The following is a 19672-nucleotide window of genomic DNA, read 5'->3' on the forward strand; positions in this document are numbered from 1 at the left end:
TACTATTTTTCCTCTTTAAAGAAATTTTTCACACAATTTTTAACAAGGTATATTATCATTAATGGACAATCAAGAGATAATGTTATGAATATTTGTTATTTGTGAATGTCTATTATGATTAAAATTTTATATATTAAATAAGAATTTAATGTATTTTATTATAATAAGATTTATATATATATCAAATTATAGTTCTATATGATATCCTTCATGACTATATATATAAAGTCCAGAGAAAACATTAGTTATATTTCATATTAAAAAAACAATACATATTTTTTTTCTTATTTCTCACGCCTCTTGTTCTTTATTTTTATTTCATAACCATTTTGAAAATTTAAAATTATATTTAATAATAAGACCAAATGTATTAGATGAAATAAGATTAACAATAATTATGAAAAAATATTTATTTAAATAAGATTTGATAGAAGGTTTAGGTTATTAACATTCCCTTCTAAAATCCTAATAAATAAATAATTTATATTGTTGCATTCTCTTTTTATAAAATTATCGTGAATATTTTTAAAATTATCTTCTCATTATTCAAATGATCAAGTGACCTCAATGATTAGTATTTTAAAAGATATTATTTTTTTAGAGGTTATAAGTTTAAACAATTGTCTTTGTATTATGTATACGTTTTCAATAATTAAAAAATATTTTAAACAAATATTATCATATAATTACTTAAAACTATTAATTATTTTAATAAAAAATGAAATTACTTTTTCATTTAATAAGAAAAATGAAATTACTTCTAAATATCCTACTCCAAACCCATTGTAAATGTCCAAGCCATTAGCAATATTATACTTAATTTTGATTTAATTGTGAAAAAACAAGAAGCGGCAAAAAATTGCAAAAATCCAGCCGAGTCGACTGAAGAAGCCGCCAAAGTTGTTAATATCCAGTGCAGGTCAACGTGGCAGTATTTTATTAAAGGACGGAATGTCACGCACGATAACTTAACGTACAATAAAAGCAGGATATTGATTCTCAGCTGGGGCAAGGTCACCGAAATAAATTGACCTTTAACATCACATCTCGTCATTGGAGGGATTTTCTTTCTCTATATTTTCTCATCCATTTCCTACTCCGTCGATCTCGATCCTAATACTCGTAAGATGGTAATGTTTCAGCTGCCTATTTTATTTTTTTCATTTTTTAAATTCTTCATCCTTTAGTTTAATTTGAATCCTTGATTTCGTAGTTTATTAGTAATCCTTTCGGATCGTTACTTGTTGCTGATTTTTCTTTACTAAATCTGGTGTTTTTGTCGGTTGATTGATTATCTCTTTCTCAAGCTTTCGATGTTTGGAGGAAATCTCTCATACATCGATTTATTTTATCTGTTTTTTGGGGTTTCTGAATCCTAGGGTTTCAAATCTGTAGTTTGTGCTTTGATGATGTGGATTTTTATGGCCTGGTTTTTTTTTATTTATGGGATTAGATGAACTGTGTCCGATCTTGATTCTAGTGGCCTTTTCCGCTTGATTCTGCTGGATTTGATTTCAATCTAATACGTTTAGATGATTTTCATCTGTTCCTTCTTGTTTGGTGTATTGATATGTTGATACAATCTGTTTTAACTTTTAATTTGGATTTTTCAACCGTTTTTTCTTGGCCATTGGCTTTTAACATTGACGCTTCATTGCCAAGCCCCACATGTTTCTGTTTATTTTGTTTTTGAGTATTCTCTAGGTAGTGTACGAAATAGTGCCTGCTAATCCAGGGGAGAAGCCAGCAAACTATTTTAGGGGCCTAAATTGGATTTTGAATTTTTGGGGCCAAAATATAGTTTTACAATTTAACTTATAATTTAATGATTTTCCCTAGCATATCCGAAGGTTATGTTCTCGACACAATCTTTTTTTCAACATAGGTGGTTGCTGAAATAGATCACGTTAGAACATACAGTAAAGGGTTTCTGAGTATGGGGTTTTGTTATTTTTTGTCATCCTTGGCTTTGCTAGGGCCAACTGTTAATGGTAGAGGGTAGGGGATTAGTTGAGTAGCACCTTTTGGGGTTTCCCCTTCATATCAGGTTAAAAGCAGACGCTGCTGATTCATCCTATTTATATAATGAAACATTGGGCTTTCCTCAGATATTTGATGTTTTGTCATTTGATATTGCGAATGTTTAGGCCAACGCCGCATCAGGAATGGCTGTGCACGATGATTGCAAGTTGAAGTTTCTGGAGCTCAAGGCAAAAAGAACCTACCGCTTCATTGTTTACAAAATTGAGGAGAAGCAGAAGGAAGTTATTGTGGAGAAGCTTGGTGACCCGTCTAAGAACTATGATGATTTCACTGGAAGTCTTCCTGCTAACGAATGTCGATACGCCGTGTATGATTTTGAATTTCTAACACCAGAGGGTGTACCAAAGAGCAGAATATTTTTCATTGCATGGTAATGCAAGTTTCTTGATCTCCTGAATTATCTCAACTGCCCGGTATATTTTATTGTTGCCTTTCGTACTAATGTTTTTGTCTCGTGAAGGTCTCCTGATTCATCAAGGGTGAGGAACAAGATGATATATGCTAGCTCCAAAGACAGATTCAAGAGGGAACTTGATGGAATTCAGGTGGAATTGCAAGCAACAGATCCAAGTGAGATGGATATTGATGTCATCAAAAGCCGTGCTAACTGAAAATCAACCTTTCAGGCCATGCAATGGGGGCATCCTCATGCTATCTTTACTTGATTGAAATGTTTGTAAGTTGTGGACTGGTGAAAACTTGGATAATTGGTGTTGCCGATTTCCGAGTTTTGCCAATGGGTTTTTATTTTTCTCCAAGAAAAAGACCTGTGCTGCTTCTGGGTATGTGTCTTGTTTTCTATAGAACCTCAAATTTGGGTGCCTTTATGTAATCTATTCTCGTCAAAGCTAATATGCAACTGTTTGGTAGGGGATCTGCTACACCTTTATTTCATTTACAAGTATTTTTAAGTATTGGCCTTTGCTTGTTTGTTTTGGAGTCTTCCAGGTATGCAACCGATTATGGCTCTTGCGTACAAGTTTTGCATTTTGCATGATCAAACGGTTTTATTCGATCAACGTGAAGCTATGTCCATCGTTTGTTTGTTGATGTGCTTTCGGTAGACGGAATTCGTTAATTTTACATTGATTTTGTTGTATTTTTGGTATTAATTAATAGTGTTCACATCAGTAATTCTACTTTTTCGGTAGCGCCCGCATGAGACAACGGGAGGCGCGCCTACGGGTGCAGCGCCTTCACTATAATATTTTTTTTTAAATATTAATATTTCAAATAAATAATTATATTTTAATATTAAAAAAAGCGCATCTAATTTTACTAAATTTTAGTCTCTCGCGATACAATTGGAAAATAAAGAAAAGAAAAACACACCATACAAAATCCCTAACATTCTTTCTCTCCGCTGCACACCTTTTTTATTATAATATCATTTATCATGTTAGTTTGAGTACAAAATAGAATTTACACTTGATCTATATTATATATTACAAACTGTCACACCCTAATTTTTAGGGGCTAAATTGATTTTTTTTAAAGTATTGGGGGTTAATTTGAAAACTATCAATGCTTTAGGGCCTTAAGCCCAAAATTTTCCCTTGGTGGCCACAAATGTTAAAATCAAGGAATAAAAAAATAAGGGTGGCTAGGAGAATTGAACAACTCATGCCTTAGTCATTTAGATTAGGTCACTATTAATGATTAAAATAAGAAAAATATCTTATGTGTTTATCTGGATCAATTTATAATACAAAAAGCCATCCCCATTAAGAATCAAAAGCCAAACTTAATCCTCAAATTAAACCCCTTAAATCCCTAAGTTTATCATCGAATTCATCGTCATCCGACCTCTATAACCACTGCTACCACCACCTTTTGGAGTGTTATCGACCATCGATCAAAACCCCTCTAATCTCTCATTGTGAAACAGAGCCATTCACCGTAGAATCATTGTGAATCATTCGTCAAAGAACCCTTGCAACAACCACTGTTTTCGTCGATTTCAGCCGATCTAGTCAGCATTGCTGCTCATCGCCCTCACCGTTGCATCACTAGCGCAAATTTGAACAAAACCCGAGAGGGTTCGTTGGCTACCCGTCACCACTTCGTCGACCGTCGTGGATAAGACTTTCGGTCACATTCTCTTTATTTTTCTTCAAAATATTGGTTTGATTTTTAGTTAAATTGGGTTACAAAATGTTAAGTTACAACTTGGGGAGTGATTAGCCGTCCTCAATAGCCTCAGTCGTCGCCGCACGCGCCGTCGGTACACGTGGGGCTTCTTGGCTGATTTATGAGCCTTCTGGAACAGGTTCAGACCGAACTGGTTCAAACTGAGTTAACTCGACAGAGTCAACCTGTTGACTTAAAAGCATCTGAATTGACCGTTAAACCCGAGCATACATATGTATTTAAGTATTTTATTTAAGCGTAATTAAATTGAAGACAATGACTGATTTAAGATATTGTTTATTGAAGGTACATGTGACTTTCCCGACTATTTCAACAGCTAGACCCAACTCCTCTTGATCCGTTCGACCCTGTGGGCCAATGATTACTCGTATGATTCGTGAACCTTATGAATACTTAGATTATTATGATTTAGGTTCGAGCACTGCTGTAGAGTGTGGTGAGACAGGTGCTCAGTAGACTCCTTGATTGATCCCGTTTTACGAGGTGTGTTCCCTATGTGCTATATATATTCTTTACATAATTGCTTTATTGTTTTGAGATATAAATGAATTGTTTGATTTTAAATATTAATTCCCGATTTCTAATTTACTAATCATAAAATATGTTTATATGATACTTGTTCTCTAGTTACTTCTTTTACTAAGAAATGATTATGTTTGATTTATGATTTATTGTATTTATTGATATTTTATGAACTACTTTACTGGGCACTTATGGGATGTTACCTGGAGTCTCTAAGGTGCAACTCTGATCAAGCTGGCAAATCCTTATTGACCTAATGTGACCATTGAGTTGGCTCCTAGGCCCACTAGGCCTAGGGTAAAACCCTACGGACCTTAAGGTACTTCCTTAGGATGGCTCATCTGCTTTGTGCTTTAGGTAAGACCTTATAGCATGGGGGTACCCTCAAGTGAGCTCTTACGCTTCGGCTAGGGTAAGTCCTTATGAACGAAGGTGTTCCCTTAGATGGGCTCCTATACCCAACGAGTATAAGGTAAGTTCTTATGGATGCAGTTCAGGGGGACTGTATTCTGGTGTATGTGAGGAGGGTATATATGAATTTTAAAATATAAACCTCATTGATTACTTTATAATACTTTACTAAATTATTTTTTTGAATACTTTTATAGGACGTTTTATTTGCAGTATTGGGACACATTGAGCTCCCTAACTCACTTCCTAACCTTTTCCCCTTTCAGATACTTTTAGATATGCACTCCTGACTTGACACTTGAAGGATTGACACATCACCTACAATATCTTTTTGTTGTAACGTTTCTATCTTCCGGACTGCCCTTATTTGGTGACATGTGACTGTATTTTGATTTACATGTTTTCTGACATTTATTATCTTTACTGTTGTAGTACGAAATACTTTGATGCTGGTTAATTACGATTTAACATTTATCGTGATATTTTACTTTTATCTTACTAATTGTGTAATACCATGACTTTAAAATATTAAATAATATTTTGGAAATTTCAATATAATATGCTAGATCTAGTCGTAACGTATAGACTAGGTCTAGATGATTACATTTAGTTGGTATCAGAGCTTTCGGTTTTAAACCTCGGACCGTGGAATGAGTCCTAAATTAAAAAAAACTATTTTAAAACGTTTTACAACTTGTTATAAGGCTATGCTACCCATTTTTTTTACAAAGGTTAATTGTGTTTGATACTTTAGTTCCAAATCTGGTCATAATTTTAATTCTTATGTAGTGAGCCTGAGATTCTTCCTATGAGCACCAGACAAAGTCGTCTGCTTGGCCGCATATGAGGTTGAGCTGCTAGGTTTGCTGGCCTTATAGATGATTATATTATATATTCGTCGTCTGCTCCTGGAATTGATATGACGACCCATGTCAGAGAAGCGCCAGTCGTTGGTTTTGAGCTTACGAGTGTGGTGTTAGATGAGACTCTCGGTTGAAAGTTTCTTCAGTTGATTCAAGGTGCTGTCAAAATAGTTGATGTCGCACTTGAAGTCTCGATTACTTAGATCTTGATTGCTAATGAAGTCAGGACATTTGGAGGTTCGACTGGTGGAACTCCTATTGAAGTTGAAGATTGGCTATATGATACAGAGAGATGTATGGATCAACTGGGCTTGGATTAATCAAAGAGGTATTTAGGAGTTGTCTCAATGCTTGACGGGAATGCCTACACTTGATGATAGTCAGTAGTAAGCAGTATCCCCGCTGACCGTATGACATGAGACTTCTTCAAAGAGCACTTCAAGAATTATTTCCTTAGAGAGTACTATTTGGCTGAGAGACAACATCAGTTTCAGGATCTGGTTCGCGGAGATATGACAGTTTTTGAGTATGAGATGAAATTCCTAAAGCTGATGAAATTTAGTTCTAGTTTGGTGCTTACTGAGAGGGATAAGTATCACAAGTTTGCTCGGGGACTTAGGCTGAGCTCCGTAGATATGTGGTGACATATCAGAATGAGGTATTTAATGTTTTGGTGAGGAGAGAGAAAGATGCTAAGGAGGTTGAGGTCGCAGCTCCTGTTGGTGATCGAGTAGATCGAGAGCGATCTAGGAGGTTCTCTGGTCTGACTGAGTCTTCTATACTTCATGGAAAGAGTACTCATACTACTACTCATCAGATGAGTCATACCAATTTTAGGCCTATAGCACCTCCACCCCCAACTATTACTCGAGGTGATTTATCGGGTTATTCTCAAGTGTCTCTTTGTGACTTTTACAGAAACCTTCATGGAAGAGAGTATTAAAAGAATATGGGTGCTTGTTTCCGATGTAGGTCTACTGACCACTTTCTAAATAGTTGCCCACATCCAAAGTCTACAGAACAAACATCTACTCTAGCACCTGTAAGATCTCAGGCTTTTGTTTAGACCCCAACTAGAGGTCGTAGCCAGGGGAAGACTTTGGATTTGTTTCTAGGACTAACAACAGAGCCTGCTCCCAACAGAGTAAAAGGTTAATCGTATCCAAGTCTAGATAACCAGCTCTTGTGTATACCATCAGACGCCGAAAAGATAGAGACGAGCCAAAAGTTATCGCAAGTATTTTTACTATTTACTCTGTTCCATATTGTATTATTAGACAACGACTCCACCCACTCCTATGTTTCGAGTTATGTATCCCAAAACCTTCAGATTCTGATGAAGCACATTAAGAGTGTTTTTACTGTTATGAGTCTAGTAGAATAGTCAATGGTTGTGAATAAGGTATTCAGGAATTTTTATTTAAAGGTTCAGGGTGAAATTTTCCTTATCGACCTTATGGAGATTCTTTTGACCTTATGGAACTTCTTTTGACCTTATAGAGCTTCTTTTAGAGGAGTTCGATCTGATTCTAAGGATGAATTGGTTGAATAAGCACCGAGTCAATTTGGATTGTGAATACAAGAGAGCTACTCTGAAGACTTCTGATGGTCGAACTTAGGTGTTAATTGCTGAAGTCGAGGATATCTTTCTAATATAGTTTTGGCTTTAGCTATTGATCGGATGATCTGAAAGGGATATGAGACTTTCATTACCTGTATCTTGAATACTAAAGGCTCTTTATCCAAGATTGGGGAGATGCATATAGTTAGCGAGTTTCTCGATGTCTTTTCTGAGGAGTTTAAGATTGAGACCTATCTCAGTTCTACTTATGTTTCTATAGAATCACATCGTATGAACCCGAAATAACTCAAAGAGTTGAAGGTCTAATTATAGGAATTACTTGATCAAGGTTTCATCAGACATAGTAACCCCATAGGGGAGCTCTGGTCATATTTATGAAATAGAATAATGGACTGCTTAGACTATGTATTGACTACCGGAAGTTGAATAAGTTGACGATCAAGAACAAATACCCACTTCCTGGGATTAATGATTTATTTGATCGATTGCAGGGAGCTACTATATTTTTGAAGATTGATCTTTGCTCAGGGTACTATCAGTTAAAGGTAAATGGTTCAGATGTTACAAAGACTGTCATCCGCACTAGATATGGGCATTATAAGTTCCTGGTGATGCATTTTGGTTTGACAAATGCTCCCGCAACTTTTATAGATTTGATGAGTGTTTCAACCCTATTTCAATCAATTTGTAGTATTTTTTATTGATGATATTATGATATATTCTCAGACTGAGGTAAAACATGATAAGCATATGAGGATTGTTTTGCATACACTAAAAGAGCATAGATTGTATGTCAAGCTAAACAAGTGTGAATTATAACTTCTAGAGATGTCATTTCTTGAGTACATTGTTTTTGCGAGAGGCATCCAGGTCGATCTGAGTAAGATTGAGGTTATCATGAGTTGGAAGTGACCCAAGAATGTCTCTAAGATTCATAGTTTCTTGAGCTTAGTCGGGTGTTATCGATGTTTTGTCGATGGTTTCTCGATTATTGTTGCCCTTTGACGAAGCTGTTGAGGAAGAATGTCACGTTTGACTGAGGTGATGCACAGCAGGAGAGTTTTGAGAAGTTGAAGACAACTGTGACTAAAGCTCCAATATTGACTCAACTTGAACCCGAGAAGGATTTTACAGTTTATAACGATGCTTCACACTCTGGACTCGATTGTGTTATGATGCAGGAGGGGAGAGTAGTCACTTATGCGTCCCATCAACTGAGGCTGCATAAGTACAATTACCCGACCCAAGATATGGAGTTGGCAGCTGTGATATTTTCTTTGAATATTTGGAGACACTATCTCTACGGTGAGAAGTGTTATATTTTTACTGATCACAAGAGTTTGAAGTATCTTTTGACCCAAAATAAACTTAATCTGAGGCAACATCGTTAGCTTGAGCTTCTAAAGGAATATGATTGCGATATTGACTATCATCTGGGTAAATTTAATACCGTTATGGATGTTATGAGCCGAAAGGTGATAACTAATCTAAGGTCTTTATTTGCCAGGATTAAGTTATATGATGATGTCATTCTGTTAGCTGAGTTGTAGGTTAGGCTGACCTTGGTCGAGAAGATTAAGGCAAGCATATTCTTGATAGCTCATTGCTTCCTATTATTAAGCAAATTGAGCAGGGTTATACCTCATATTATACTTTTGACCATAATGGATTTTTATACTAGAAGGGTCGGTATTGTGTACCTGATTATGTAGAGTTGAGGCATGATATTCTCAGTAAGGCTTACAGTAGCCTTGTATATGCACCTCGGTAGAGTAAGATGTATCAGAATATGAGAGAGAGAGATACCATTGGGTTTGCATGAAGAAAGATATCTATGATTATGTACTTTTGACCATAATGGATTTTTATACTAGAAGGGTCGGTATTGTGTACCTGATTATGTAGAGTTGAGACATGATATTCTCAGTAAGGCTTACAGTAGCCTTGTACTATGCACCTCGGTAGAGATAAGATGTATCAGAATGAGAGAGAGATACCATTTGGTTTGCATGAAGAAAGATATCTATGATTATGTGGCTAGATGTTTGACTTGTCAACAAGTTAAGGTAGAACATCAACATCTGTCGGGTCTGTTACAACCTATCAAGATTCCCGAGTGGAAATGATAGCGTATTACGATGGATTTTGTTATTGGTCTGCCATTGACTCATTCAAAAAAGAACTCTGTTTGGGTGTTTTTAATAGACTTACAAAGTCAGTTCACTTTATTCATGTGCGGGTTAATTAATCTTTGGACAAACTAGCTATATTGTATATCTCAGAGATCATCAGATTGCATGGAGTTCTGATTTCTATCATTTCTAATCGAGATCCGAATTTACTTTGAAGTTTTGGAAAACACTACATGAGGCTTTGTGTACTAGACTAAATTTGAGTACAATTTTCCACCCGCAATCTGATGGGCAATATGAGAGGGTGATTCAGATTCTGGAAGATATGTTACGTGGATATGTGATTGATTTCTGTAGTAGTTGGGAGGACTCTTTGCCCTTGACTGAGTTTTCTTACAATAACAACTATCATCCTAGCATTCATATGACATCGTATGAGGCTCTGTATGGGCGCAGATGTCGTACCCCAATCTGTTGGACTGAATTACGTGATAGAAATACTTTGGGGCCTGAATTAATTCGAGAGATTAAGAATACCTTCAGATTAATCTGAGACCGCTGAGAGAGGCTTTTGACAGACATAAGTCTTATGATGATCAAAGAATGAATGACATCGAGTTTGAGGTGTGAAATCAAGTCTTTTTAAGGTATCTATATGGACAAAAGTATTGAGATTTGGGTATAAAGGTAAGTTGAGTCTGAGATTTATTAGGTCATACTGTATCATAAAGAAAGTCAGATCTTTTGCATATCAGCTCGAATTGACTCCCCAGCTCAGTCATATTCATGATGTCTTTTATGTGTCCATGTAGAGGCTCTATCGTCTAGACCCTCGACATATTATTCAGATAGAGGATATTGAGTTGAAGATGGATTTATCTTATGATGAGGAGCCTATACATATTTTGGATCAAGAGGAGGGAGTGCTGAGGAGCAAGCATATACTGATGGTAAAAGTTTAGTGGAGTAACTGTGGTCCCGTAGAAGCTACTGAGTGACAGAGGAATCAATGAAAACTTAGTTCCCACATCTGTTTAATTCAGGTAAATTTTGAGGACAAAATTATCTTTAGGGGGAGAGTTGTCATGCCCCTAATTTTTAATCAAATGATATATTAATCAATGAATTAAAAAATAGAGGTGTCTGAAAGGTTTGAACCCATAACCTTAGGGTTATAGCCACCAGTGCCTTAGCCATCTAAGCTAAGGCATTGTTGATAATTAAAATAAGAAAATATATTATGTGCTTATTTGGATCGGTTTATAATACCAAAAACCATCATCCATCAGTAATCAAAAGCCAAACCTAATCCGTAAATTAAACCCCCTAAATCCCTAAGTTTACCGTCACTCATTTCGTCGAATTTATCGTAATCTAATCTCCATAACTGCCTCTACCACCACCGTTTGGAGAGCCATCAACCCCTCTAATCTCTCGTCGTAAAATGGCGTCATTCACCGTAGAATCATTGTGAATCGTTCATCGGAGAACCTTATAACCACCACTATTTTCATCAATTTTAACCGATCTAGTAGGCGTTGTTGCTCACCGTACTCACTGTTACATCCCTCACTCAAATCTGAACAAAACCTAGGTGGGTTCATCGATTATCTGTCACTACTTCGTCATCCGCCATGGATAAGACTTTCGGTCACCTTATCTTTATTTTTCTTTGATATATTGGTTTGATTTTGAGTTAAATTAGGTTAGAAATGTTAAGTTATAGCTTGTGGAGTGATCTTCCATCCTCAACATCCCCTATCGCCGCTGCCACGCGTTACTAGTGCGCGTTGGGCTTCTCGGTCGGTTTAGGAGCCTTCTAGAACTGGTCCAGTTAGACCGAACTGTCCAATCAAACTGAATTAATTTGAACTGAATCAAATGAGTCAACCCATTGACTTTGACCAAATCAGATTATCAATCATTGACCTAATTGATGACTTTGACCAAAAAGTCAAAATTTTCAAACATTCACATTTTATGTTTTTTGACGTCTTGAGTTCGAATCCAAAGCATGTTTTGTAACACCCCAACCCGTATCTGACCCGGATACGAATCCGAGGTGTCACCTTGACCTTTTTAAAACATGTACTTGTATAAAATAGTGAGTAATTTAAAACTTTTATAACATATAAATGACTCATTTACATAAAAGACATTTTCATTATTACAAAACCAATCAGAGCATGTATCTTTCACTTATTATTTACATATAACTATTCGAAACATTTATAAAATGTTCATAGCTTAAACAATAGATTCTTTGAAAACATGCCAACTAGAACTTTATATAAAATATATTTTCACATCTTTTCTGATCTGACCTTTAGTAAGAAGAACTGACCTGTCTTGGCTCCACATTGCTCTTTACTCTTCTCGAAACCTACGTGTAAATCACTTACACGCTAAGTCAAGACTTAGTGAGGCATATAAATATAAGGTAAACGATAACTATAATCATACCTAAACAATTACTACTATCATTTCATACCACTCATACTTTTACATGTAACCAATATGCATACATATCTGTCATTATCATTCATATCTCTTATCTCATGTTCCTATGATCTCTTATGTCCATATCATATAACATATACCATAACCAATTGTACATATACATATCATGTCATGTACACTATATATATATATACTATCATAAAACACGTACACCCAAATTATATTATCATCTTCATTTCTTTCTTATTTTATAACTATCATCGATTCCTTTCATCATATGGTCTTATAAGTTACCATTTGTACAATTAATATCACACATGAAATTCCACAAGGAAACAAACATATTATCATATCACTTTATTAATATTATCTATTTAATAGCCCATGATACTCATGTGAGAACTAAAGATATGCGAGTACATAGAGGATGTGCACTAATGCTATCACCATAGCTCATATAATTGCACCGAAGTGCCACATATAATTGCACTGGAGTGCCGCGTAGAATTGCACCGTAGTGCCATATAAAAATATCCATAAGGACCACATATCATTTCTTAAGAATCATATACATATACTAGGGATCAAGTATGTGTCTCATCAGACTTCATTTTCAGCTCAACACTTCATACTTCACTCCCTTTAATATTCCTAACTTTCATACACATACTTAAACTCATTTCTACTCCATAATCACTTCTTTAAACTCAAAATTCTATCATTTACATGGCATTCAAGAATCACTAAATTTCCAACATGTTCTAAAACTCATTCTATCACTTCATATCTCTTATTTAACCCTTGACAAGTCAAATTAAACTCAAAAATCTATTAACTCCTTCTTTTTCAAAAATTTACTTAAAACTTATTTTTCTTATTTCTCATAACTGCTAATCTTTGAGTTTTAAGCCACCTAAAGCTTCCTTAATCTTTCTTAACCCCAAGAATCAAAACAAGCTTTAAAATGAAAGAATTAACCAACTGGAAGACCCACTTTCATAACTTGCTAATCTTTGAGTTTTAAGCCACCTAAAGCTTTCCTTAATCTTTCTTAACATCCCAAGAATCAAAACAAGCTTTAAAATGAAAGAATTAACCAACTGAAGACCCACTTACCTTATACAAGGCTTCACAGTGGAGAGGAGGAAGAAGAAGACTGAAGAATACTCTGGAGAAATTATCTCATTTCCCACGTTTTTATATCCCTTAAAAGAGAATAAAAATCTTCTCTTAGAAAAGACCATAATACCCTTGTTATTTCCAAACTTTACAATTAAATCCAACATCAACTTTCTTCAATTAAATCCATGAACTTTTAACTTATTTCGAAATCGAGCACATAATTTTTAAAATTTTTAATTTAGTCACTGACCCTGATTTAGGATGTTACATGTTTTTCCAAATTCGAACCTGAAAGCCTCTAAATTGATTGTTAAACTCGAGCATGCATATATATTTAAGTATTATATTTAAGCACAATTAAATTAAAGGCAATGATTGATTTAAGATATTGTTTATTAAAGGTACTCATAACTCTCCCGACCGTTCGACAGCTCGACCCAGTTCCTCTCGATCCGTTTGACCCCGTGAACCAGTGATTACTCGTATGGTCCGTGAACCTTATAAATACTTAGATTAAAAATGTTATTTCGATTGTAACTCTATTTTATTATGATTTAGGTTTGAGCACTGTTGTAGAGCGTGGAGAGATAGGTGCTCAGTAGACTCCCTGACTGATCTCATTTTACAAGGTGTGTTCCCTGTGTGCTATATAGTTGCTATACATAATTGCTTTACTGTTTTGAGATATAAATGAATTGTCTGATTTTAAATCTTGATTTCTAATTCTTGTTTTACTGATCATTAAATATGTTTGTCTGATACATGTTCTTTGGTTACTTGTTTTACTGAGAAATGATTATGCATGATTTATGATTTACTGTATGTATTGATACTTTATGAACTGCTTTACTGGGGTACTTTTGGGATGTTACATGGAGTCTTTGAGGTGCAACTCTGATCAAGTTGGTAAATCCTAATTGACCTAATGTAATCCTTGGGTGAGCTCCTAGGCCCACCGGACCTAGGATAAGACCCTAAGGTACTTCCTTAGGATGATTTCTCTGCTTTGTGCATTAGGTAAGACCTTATGGCCTGGGGTACTACCCTCAGGTGGGCTCCTACGCTTCGGTTAGTGTAAGTCCTTATTATCGAAGGTGTTCCCTTAGGTTGGCTTTTATACCCAACGAGTATAGGGTAAGTCCTTTTGGATGCAGTTTTGGGGGACTGCATTACGGTATACGAGAGGAGGGTATATATGAATTTTAAAATATAAACCTCATTGATTACTTTATGATACTTTACCGAATTATTTTTTTGAATACTTTTATACGACGTTTTATTTGCACTATTGGGACACACTGAGCTCCTTAGCTCACTCCCCAACCTTTTTTCCTTTTTAGATACTTTTGGATAGACACCCGTGATTTGGAAGATCGACACATCACCTACAATATCTTTTTGTACTAATTATTTATCTTCTGAACTGCTATTATTTGGTGACATGTGGTTGTATTTTGATTTATATGATTTCTGACGTTTATTATCTTTACTGTTGTAGTACAAATTACTTTGATGCTACTTAATTATGATTTGATATTTATCGTGATATTCAACTTTTATCTTACTGATTTGGGTAATACCATGACTTTAAAATATTAAAGAATGTTTTTGAAATTTCAATATAATCCACAAGATCTAGTCGTAACATATAGGTTGGGTCTAGAAGGTTACACGAACGCACATGCGTTTTGCGCCTAGACTCCAGAGACCTTTTACGTCTCGCCTTGCACCCTTAAAAACTAAGATCATGTCAAATTTTAATTTGTAAAAATGTTACATATCCAGATTTTGACATTAGTAATTGATTGTTCAACCTAAATTGCATTTTGCTCCATTTCACAACCTTCAATTAAAAAACCAACATGTCAAATATATCTTAGGTTTGAGTTATAGAGATTGAAAAATGTCTTTTTTTCTTTTAGGATGAAAATCAACTTTTAAAAATTTAAAGATTAAATATAAATAAATTATTTTTATTAATATGTTACATCAAAATATCAAATTAAGATATTAATGATCAAATTGTATCAAATTGATAATAAAAATAAAAATATATATATATATATATTTATTCCAATATTAGTGACCAGAAATAAATAAAAACTTAAATAAAAGATAGCGTTATTGTAATTGACCCATTATTTATTTACTTTTAAAATGAATAAAATACTGCTCGGTTAAAAAACTAATATTTGTTTTTCGTGGATTATGCTTCCATCGCCGTTCGACAGTCCAACTCTCCGTCAGGTTTCATCATCATCGATTAATTCGAAGACTTTTTTGATTCCTTTCGAAAAGATACGAAACCAAAGTAATGGATTAGAATATTCAGATTCCTAATCATTTTTGTTTCATCTCCCACAATTTCTAGCCAACCGGTGGCCCCCTTATCCCCAATTCTTTAATTAACAATCCAAAATTTATAGATTTTCCCATATGTCCTTTACTCCTCAGGCTTCAAGCCGGCTCTCTTCCCGTTTTGACTTCACTCTCTTGAATCTCTCTCCCCACCTCGAATTCCCAGAGGTTTTTAAAATCGGGTGGAGCTAAAATTACTACTCAAATGGCCATAGAATCAATGGATACTCGAGACGAAGAGACGCCACTGGTTGGTGATTTTTCGGAAAGTGAAACTCCCAAGAATCGGACGAGGGACGTTCATATTTTGAGCGTTGCGTTCTTGTTGGTCTTCCTTGCTTACGGAGCTGCTCAGAATTTGGAAACTACTGTTAATTCCGTGAGTTACTTTTCCTTTTTCATGTTTATTCATTCAATTGAATTCAAACGAGCTATTTAGTTTCTTAGAAAGTTTACTGCGATTTGGAATTCTGGGAAATTTAAGAGATTATACAAATTTCCTGAATTATTGAAATTTAAAAAGTTTGAAATATTTATTCATTGGCGGGGTTCTTTTGCAGGAAGGAAACTTAGGAACGGTGTCGCTTGGGATTCTTTATGTATCTTTTGCGTTTTTCTCGTTGTTTGCTTCGTTGGTGGTTAGATTACTGGGGTCGAAAAATGCTGTTGTTCTGGGGACTACGGGTTATTGGTTGTACATAGCTGCAAACTTGAAGCCTACATGGTAATTAGTAATTACTGTTCGTTTACTCGCTTGCTGAATTTCAAAGTTAATGGATTCGAAACTGAAAGAAAATTAGTTTGTGTGTGGAACTTTCAAATTGTACTAGATGTTTCCATACTATGTATTAATCATGTTGTAATGGAACTTTCATACTGAACATCTTTTATTCTCGTTGTAGGTATACTATGATTCCAGTTTCTGTGTATATGGGTTTTGCGGCTTCAATAATATGGGTCGGGGAGGTATATGTGTAATTTAGGCTTATTAAGTTCATTAATATTGTTTAGTGATGGTTATTGATTGATCTGATCTCCATTCCTTGACCAATTTGGTTTTGTTAGGGGACATATCTTACTTCGATTGCTCGCAGTCATGCTAGAGATACCGAATTACATGAAGGAACTGTGATTGGTAACTTCAATGGAGAATTTTGGGCAGTCTTTGCTCTTCACCAGGTGACTATTGATCTTTGCTGTGACAATACAGTCATTTCCTAATTCTTTAGTCTGAAAAACATTTTTTCTTAGGATGTCTTTAACTTGCTACGAGGAGGTTTAAGTGCTAAACATTAATCTTATACTAAAATTTGGTTTCGTAAATTTTGCAGTTAGTTGGAAATCTTATCACACTTGCAGTTCTACCAAAGGGAATGGTATATGTTGCCTCTACTACAAATTGTTTTTCCTCTTTTATTCTTTTTGTGCTCTAGAATGACAGTGTTATCCTTAATATAGGGTGGAAAAATCATTCCAGCTTTCTGCAATATTCCGTATATGTTTGGTTTTATCACTTAATTTTCTCTTTCAAGAACTGATATGTTCTGGACGAATGTTTTATAGCATGGATTGTTTGGCTTAGGCTTAGTGGGTTTTTTCTTTTACCAATTTTCAAAATGTTTAAACTACTGACAGGTTATTCTTAAACTGCAGGAAGGAAGTACCAGCACCAGCAGCACGACTTTGCTGTTCATCGTGTTTCTTTGTAGCATGACATTAGGTACAATTCTCATGTGTTTCATATGTAAAACCAATGACAAAGAAGCGAAGGTATCAGAAGATTCATCTGTCAGTTTTTATTCTGCTGTGGCTTCTCGGTTGAAGTCAGTTATCCTTCCCTTGCTCGACATACGGATTCTGTTGGTCATTCCTCTTATTGCTTATTCAGGATTACAGCAAGCTTTTGTATGGTATGGCTTCCTGAGGCCATTACTGCAAAAAAATGTTTCAAGCCTTGCCTTATTCAAGAAAGCTTTTCACCTCTATTCTTAATTAGATATATTTTTCCATTTTAGGGCTAATTACACTAAGGATATTGTTAACCCAATTCTTGGAGAGGCTGGTGTGGGTGGTGCAATGGCAGTTTATGGTGCTTTTGATGCAATCGTAAGTATTTAAAATGCAGAGATGATTACAGGTTTCTAACAATTATTTCTACTTGAAAACAAACTGCATCAAAACTTAGGTCTTTATGGTCTAGATTCGTAGTAAACCATCACCTAAAGTTGTGAAAGATTTAGAATTTCCCAAAACCCATCAGATTTTTTTATCAAGACACTTGGTAATAGGAAAGTAGCCATGTTTTTCTTTTTCATAGATGATTATCCATTGTCTGCAGTAAGAGAGAATTTATTTTACTTAATCATGTAAGTTCTGTATCATAGTATATTGGCAGTGCTCACTTTAGTTTTACAAAGTCAGTGAGATCTTGATATCAATACATTAAGCACTGGTAGCTCACTCGATTTATTATCTAATCCCATTTTATTGGTAATACCTTCTTATAGTGTTCGCTGGCAGCTGGTCGACTCACATCTGGAATCAAGTCAATAACTATCATTGCCTGCGGTGGAGTATTTTTTCAGGCATTGATATTCCTCTGGCTTTGGCTAAAATACAGGTTAGAGCAATGCAGTCGTGTAGATTATCGGTATTAAACTTCCAGTTGTTTCCGTTCTCTATCCTACTTACTCTTTCTATAATGTTACAACGTAGCGCAACTAGTGGAGTGCTCGGCATTTTATACCCTCTTCTCATGGCAGCTGTACTGGGCATCGGTGATGGGGTTTTGAATACACAGCTCAGTGCTTTGCTTGCACTACATTTTAAGCATGACACGGTACAAATTATTCAATGTTTACACAAGACAAGTATATATGTTCGGTCTAAACATTTCCCTAGTGCAAACCACTCTGTTAGACAAAAAAAAAAGGTACAGTTAGATTATGGACTTGAAATCTGTAATCAAAAAAGAATATTTATTCTGAAAACAGGAAGGAGCATTTGCGCAGCTGAAGGTGTGGCAGAGTTCCGCCATTGCAGTTGTGTTCTTCTTGAGCCCGGCCGTCACGTTGCAGACAATGGTGGTCATCATGCTTGTTGCAATTTTGGTTGCATTGATTTCATTTCTATTCCTTAGTCTAAAGATAGAGAAAGCATTCTCTTAGCTCTAAGTTCTCGATTTCGAAATATTTCAGGCTGCTATGATATGATCAATGTTTCTTCAAGTGTGAGAGAACTATATATATATTTACAAGTCTGGTTTTCAATATCAATTTGTAGTTTTCAAAATCCCTTTATATGCGACTGATTTTTAAATTGTGCTTCATTTTTGCATGATCGTTTTGTCACTAGAAAGTAGCATCACATTGAAGCGTGGTGGAAGCATTGTAAAACTGGTGTCATTGAATCTGACAGATGTTAAAGTTGTAACAAGCTTTAGTTTAACTCTAAAGTTAAACTGCTTTGAATTTGTTTGATAAGGTTTATGAACTCTTGTTCAATCATCCATGTTTAAGTTCAAGTACTAACTAAAAAATTGACTTTTTTAGGCATATGATTTTCGAACCGGACATTCGAACTATCAATTTTAAGTCGCTCGATAACTCGAGTTTTCGAGCCGATGTGATAGAACTTTACTCGATGATCTAAATGAATTTGGAAATACCTTTTGGTGATCCGACTAAGGGGCTGTTTGTTTACTTCAGAATGATTAAGCGTTGAATGATTCAAATGTTGAATGATTCAGAGGTTCTGTATGAATTAGCTCTGAATGTGACATGTTGTTTGATAATGACTCTGAATCATTCAGAATGTACTTCTGTGTTGAATCATTCAGTATTGTTTTACTGAATCAGTCAGCATTGAATCATTCAGAGGTGCGAAACAAACGCGTTGAATGTTGAACGGTTCAACATTCAGCGCTGAATGATTATATTAAGAGGCAAACAAACATCCCCTAATTTAAAAGTAGGGATATTCTTTGGGTTGTGCTGAATAATTTACGCATATTATTGTAATACTTTGTG

At 35.2% G+C, this 19672-nt stretch overlaps 2 protein-coding genes across 2 annotated transcripts; both read left to right on the top strand.

The window, feature by feature from the left end:
• Positions 1-1000: 1000 nt before the first annotated feature.
• On the top strand, positions 1001-2954 carry LOC120197950 (actin-depolymerizing factor 2-like). The gene is made up of 3 exons (XM_039199348.1): positions 1001-1130; positions 2148-2413; positions 2504-2954. The coding sequence occupies exons 1-3, from the start codon at positions 1128-1130 to the stop codon at positions 2652-2654; spliced, it is 420 nt and encodes a 139-aa protein (XP_039055279.1). The 5' UTR covers positions 1001-1127; the 3' UTR covers positions 2655-2954.
• Positions 2955-15485: 12531 nt separating this feature from the next.
• On the top strand, positions 15486-18937 carry LOC120197948 (UNC93-like protein 3). Its single transcript, XM_039199346.1, has 10 exons — positions 15486-16023; positions 16205-16368; positions 16547-16610; positions 16710-16823; positions 16976-17020; positions 17298-17554; positions 17660-17750; positions 18152-18264; positions 18360-18483; positions 18638-18937. Exons 1-10 carry the CDS (start codon positions 15850-15852, stop codon positions 18809-18811), a joined length of 1320 nt encoding a protein of 439 aa, XP_039055277.1. The 5' UTR covers positions 15486-15849; the 3' UTR covers positions 18812-18937.
• Positions 18938-19672: the final 735 nt, after the last annotated feature.

Source organism: Hibiscus syriacus, unplaced genomic scaffold (assembly GCF_006381635.1).
Source record: "Hibiscus syriacus cultivar Baekdansim isolate YM2019G1 unplaced genomic scaffold, ASM638163v2 tig00117056_pilon, whole genome shotgun sequence".
Lineage (NCBI taxonomy): Eukaryota > Viridiplantae > Streptophyta > Magnoliopsida > Malvales > Malvaceae > Hibiscus > Hibiscus syriacus.